At 41.4% G+C, this 5,701-nt stretch overlaps 1 protein-coding gene across 1 annotated transcript in view; it reads right to left on the bottom strand.

Moving 5' to 3' along the window:
* Positions 1 to 4,853, bottom strand: part of LOC139761508 (uncharacterized) — a 10,739-nt gene extending 5,886 nt beyond the window's left edge. Inside the window, exons 1-2 of the mRNA XM_071685773.1 lie at positions 4,826 to 4,853; positions 3,317 to 4,045 (exon numbers count right to left, since the gene is read on the bottom strand). Coding sequence (XP_071541874.1) covers positions 3,317 to 4,045; positions 4,826 to 4,853 — 757 coding nt within the window. The remainder of the gene's footprint in view (positions 1 to 3,316; positions 4,046 to 4,825) is intronic.
* Between the last annotated feature and the right edge of the window lie 848 nt (positions 4,854 to 5,701).

Raw genomic sequence — 5,701 nt, 5'->3', positions numbered from 1 at the left:
TATACCCTCCTGCATTCTCGGCTCTCATTGGTTAGAGGGAGAGTCCTCTGGGCCAATCACAGGCCCGTGATCTATGGCCTGTAGGCGACCACACCGCTTACCGTTTTCTATCGCCGATATTTGGGAGGGAAAATGGGACTCTAAAGTCGAAAGTCTTATGTTATATAATGGGACTTTAGCACCTTATAGAACTACATGATTGGGTCAAGAACAAGCTATATTGCCATATTATTAGTTTATTGATCAACTGCTTTGGGTTATCAATTATCAAAGTAATTATTCCAGTGTGATGATTATCAATGAAGTAATTATTGATCAACTGCTTTGGGTTATCAATTATCAAAGTAATTATTCCAGTGTGATGATTATCAATGAAGTAATTATTGATCAACTGCTTTGGGTTATCAATTATCAAAGTAATTATTCCAGTGTGATAATTATCAATGAAGTAATTATTGATCAACTGCTTTGGGTTATCAATTATCAAAGTAATTATTCCAGTGCGATGATTATCAATGAAGTAATTATTGATCAACTGCTTTGGGTTATCAATTATCAAAGTAATTATTCCAGTGTGATAATTATCAATGAAGTAATTATTGATCAACTGCTTTGGGTTATCAATTATCAAAGTAATTATTCCAGTGTGATAATCATCAATGAAGTAATTATTCGAAGCCGATAGATTATCTATTGTCTTTATATAATTATCAGTTATAATTGATAATTAAGAGAATCTCGTCCCTACAAGTAAAAAAAAGAGTCATAAATGATTAAAGATAAAAAATGATTATTCGATTTTCACCTCAAAACGACCCAATTTAATATTTAATAAGTTCCTTCCGTTTTCTATAATCTAATAATTCACAAGTTCCTTCCGTTTTTTATACATTCTCTGAAAAGTACCTTGGGGGGGCCACATCTCGTTTTCTACCATTCGCCCGACGTTTTCTATTGAAAACTTCCCTACCCCCCTCCCCCTCCTCGCGAATGAAAGAAGGAATGCAGGCGTGACTTAACCAAGGGCGCGAACTACCTACCTTTAACGAGGCTGTTCGAGGAGAATAATCATTACTTAAGCCCTTTATATATATATATATATATATATATATATATATATATATATATATATATATATATATATATATATATATATATATATATATATATATATGTATGTGAGAAATACTTAGAAAAGCAAATGGATTTGTATGTAGCATTTATGGATCTGGAGAAGGCATATGATAGAGTTGATAGAGATGCTCTGTGGAAGGTATTAAGAATATATGGTGTGGGAGGCAAGTTGTTAGAAGCAGTGAAAAGTTTTTATCGAGGATGTAAGGCATGTGTACGTGTAGGAAGAGAGGAAAGTGATTGGTTCTCAGTGAATGTAGGTTTGCGGCAGGGGTGTGTGATGTCTCCATGGTTGTTTAATTTGTTTATGGATGGGGTTGTTAGGGAGGTGAATGCAAGAGTTTTGGAAAGAGGGGCAAGTATGAAGTCTGTTGGGGATGAGAGAGCTTGGGAAGTGAGTCAGTTGTTGTTCGCTGATGATACAGCGCTGGTGGCTGATTCATGTGAGAAACTGCAGAAGCTGGTGACTGAGTTTGGTAAAGTGTGTGAAAGAAGAAAGTTAAGAGTAAATGTGAATAAGAGCAAGGTTATTAGGTACATTAGGGTTGAGGGTCAATTCAATTGGGAGGTGAGTTTGAATGGAGAAAAACTGGAGGAAGTGAAGTGTTTTAGATATCTGGGAGTGGATCTGTCAGCGGATGGAACCATGGAAGCGGAAGTGGATCATAGGGTGGGGGAGGGGGCGAAAATTTTGGGAGCCTTGAAAAATGTGTGGAAGTCGAGAACATTATCTCGGAAAGCAAAAATGGGTATGTTTGAGGGAATAGTGGTTCCAACAATGTTGTATGGTTGCGAGGCGTGGACTATGGATAGAGTTGTGCGCAGGAGGATGGATGTGCTGGAAATGAGATGTTTGAGGACAATGTGTGGTGTGAGGTGGTTTGATCGAGTAAGTAACGTAAGGGTAAGAGAGATGTGTGGAAATAAAAAGAGCGTGGTTGAGAGAGCAGAAGAGGGTGTTTTGAAATGGTTTGGTCACATGGAGAGAATGAGTGAGGAAAGATTGACCAAGAGGATATATGTGTCGGAGGTGGAGGGAACGAGGAGAAGAGGGAGACCAAATTGGAGGTGGAAAGATGGAGTGAAAAAGATTTTGTGTGATCGGGGCCTGAACATGCAGGAGGGTGAAAGGAGGGCAAAGAATAGAGTGAATTGGAGCGATGTGGTATACCGGGGTTGACGTGCTGTCAGTGGATTGAATCAAGGCATGTGTATGGGGGTGGGTTAGGCCATTTCTTTCGTCTGTTTCCTTGCGCTACCTCGCAAACGCGGGAGACAGCGACAAAGCAAAAAAAAAAAAAAAAAAAAAAAAATATATATATATATATATATATATATATATATATATATATATATATATATATATATATATATATATATATATATATATATATATCAGCAGACACAACCAGTCCAAATTTTTTGGATAACTCAAGCATGTGTAAGTGTATTCCTATACAACAATTACACTCAATAATGGAATTCAGTGGAAATCCACATGTCTATCGATATATAACAACCATATACTTTGACCTGGCTAAGAAATTATGACAATGGTGTAATAATAGTCCTCTAAGGTGAGAGAAATATAGAAAATTTATATAGAAATATAGATGATCTTGTGGTATATATATATATATATATATATATGGTCTATATTACATTATAGCTTTATCTCCCCCCCACCCACGATAGATAGACACCCAATTTCTCTGGATTACTTTGAAATTATTTAAGTGTCGAGGAAATTTCGATCTTAATCTTCAATTTAGATGTATGAATATATGATTATATAGCTATATAGACGCATTGAGATATATGATTACATATTCATATAGACGCAATTAGATATATGATGACATATTCATATAGACGCAAGTAGATATATGGTTATATAGACGCAAATTAGATATAGGATTATATAGACACAATTAGATACATAATTATATAGACACAATTGGATATATGATTATATAGTTATATAGACGCCATCTTTCGTTTTAACCTGAGTTAAAAGTGATAACTTTTGGTCGAGATTCAATATATGTTCTTCAACGGTAGGCGGCTGTGTTCTTCTCGAGTGAACACTTGACAACGAGAACATTATGTTAATGAAGCCGATCTTGCTAACAAACACGTTATGTTAATGAAGAACACAATATCACCAATGCATCCGACTAACCTGAATAGTTTAAGGGGGTGTTCTTCAAGGGGGGTGTTCTTCGAGAGGGTGTTCTTCGAGGGGGTGTTCTTCGATGGGGTGTTCTTCGAGAGGGTGTTCTTCGAGTGGTGGTGTTCTTCGAGGTGTGTTCTTCGAGAGGGTGGTGTTCTTCGAGGCGTGTTCTTCGAGGAGGGTGTTCTTCGAGAGGGTGTTCTTCGAGGGGATGTTCTTCGAGAGAGTGTACTTCGAGGGGGTGTTCTTCGAGGGGGTGTCCTTCGAGATGTGTTCTTCGAGAGGGTGGTGTTCTTCGAGGCGTGTTCTTCGAGGAGGGTGTTCTTCGGGGTGTGTTCTTCGAGGGGGTGGTTTTTTTCGAGGGGTGTTCTTCGAGGGGGTGGATGTTCTTCGAGAGGTGTTCTTCGAGGGGGTGTTCTTCGATGGGTGTTCTTCGAAGGGGATGTTCTTCGAGAGGATGTTCTTCGAGGAGGGGATGTTCTTCGAGGGGATGTTCTTCGAGGGGATGTTCTTCGAGGGGGTGGATGTTCTTCGAGAGGTGTTCTTCGAGGGGTGATGTTCTTCGATGGGGATGTTCTTCGATGGGGGTGTTCTTCGAGGGGGGTGTTCTTCGAGGTGTGTTCTTCGAGGGGGTGTGTTCTTCGAGGGGGGTGTTCTTCGAGAGGGGGTGTTCTTCTAGGGGGTGATGTTCTTCGAGGAGGTGGTGTTCTTCGAGACCTTCCGCTCCATACGGAGGACCTGCTCACTCTGCAGTGATGGTTGCATATTTGCCTGGACATATAATGCAGCTCCCTCCCTCCCTCCCTCCCTCACTCCCTCACTCCCTCCCTCCCTCCACACACCCCTCCCTCCCTCACACCCTCCCTCCCTCCCTCACACCCTCCACCACCCACCCCTACCCCTCCTCCTTCTCCTCTCCCTCCCCAACCCATATCCTTTATTCTTTCTTCCCCCCCATTTCCCCCATTCCCTCCTTCTCCCTCCTCTCCATTTCCCACGTCCTGCACCAAGCGCCAAGTTGCATTGCGGGAGACGCGTGGTTTGCGACCCTAAGTGCGCGCGCGCGCAGAGAGAGAGAGAGAGAGAGAGAGAGAGAGAGAGAGAGAGAGAGAGAGAGAGAGAGTGAGAGGGGGTAGGGGGGGCGTGGTCCATTGCATATATATATATATATATATATATATATATATATATATATATATATATATATATATATGTTATATATGTGGTATAGAGGTTTATGCTATGGGCTCATGGCATTATATTGACCCGAACACCTGCTGTGCTGTGTACACCCTTGTGATAAAAGTTCCGTGAACTAACGAAGATTTTCAAATTGTTTCGTGGTCATTCAGATGAATTTATATATATATATACATACCTTCTTTGCCCCTCGTTGGTGTGGGGAAACTCCACCTACTGTCAAACAACCTCGTCCTGTGATATAGATTAGATAGCAATTGAGTCATTTCTATAATATTACTTCTATTAATAAGAAAGCAAATGAACGAAAATGGTCACGTCTTTTCGCTTCGAGTTGTAACTTCATGACTTCGATACAACGCACAACAGGTGTGTTGTATGTATGTATATAACAACCTCTTCACGACAGGTAATTGCCATAGAGAATATATATTTATATATATATATTTATATATATTTGACCTCAATTGAGAACAAGGGGGGAAGGGGGGGTCATCATGGATGGGGTAAAGACACCAAACCAAAAAAGTATGTGACATTTCCCACGTAGGGCGAAGCGTGCAATCACTGCATATCTACAACCCCACTTCAACAACCCCCTATTTACAACCCCCCCCCCTTCAACAACCCCTACTCAAACCCCTGGGAAATAAGGTGAGATAACATCCCCCCCCCCATTCCATACCCCTTTCCCTACTGCAAAACCCCCCTTACCCCCCTTTCTTTCCCTTCCCTCCTCCCACCACACCTTTCCCCTCCCAGCCTCAAGAGGGACCAAGAGAAAAGAAAGAAAGAAGGAAAGAGAAGGAGAAGGAGAAGGAAGAAAAAAAGAGAAGAAGAAAGCAGGGCTCTATTGAATACCCACACACACACACGCAAAAAAAGAAACTATGCAACTGTAACCAAGATGGAAAAAAAAAAAAAAAGGGAGAGAGAGACACAAAAAAAAAGTGAACAGGTGTTGTTAATGCTGCATTGACCAAACTACCCCATTACCCCCCACCCCCCTTTAGCGGCTGCATTCGCCAGAAAGACAATGCACCCTCGCGCACACAGCTCCACCACGCCTGACACTCCTGGGGAAGGGCGCGCGGGGGGCGCGGGGTGGAAAGGGTTAGGTATGCAAATGGGAAAGGAGAGAGGGTGAACATGGTGGTGGGAAAGATGGTGGCTTCGTGTGACGACACACACAAA

The sequence above is a fragment of the Panulirus ornatus genome, chromosome 40 (genome assembly GCF_036320965.1).
Source record: "Panulirus ornatus isolate Po-2019 chromosome 40, ASM3632096v1, whole genome shotgun sequence".
Lineage (NCBI taxonomy): Eukaryota > Metazoa > Arthropoda > Malacostraca > Decapoda > Palinuridae > Panulirus > Panulirus ornatus.
The sequence above is the reverse complement of the archived record's forward strand: the minus strand, read 5'-3'. Positions and strand labels throughout refer to the sequence as shown.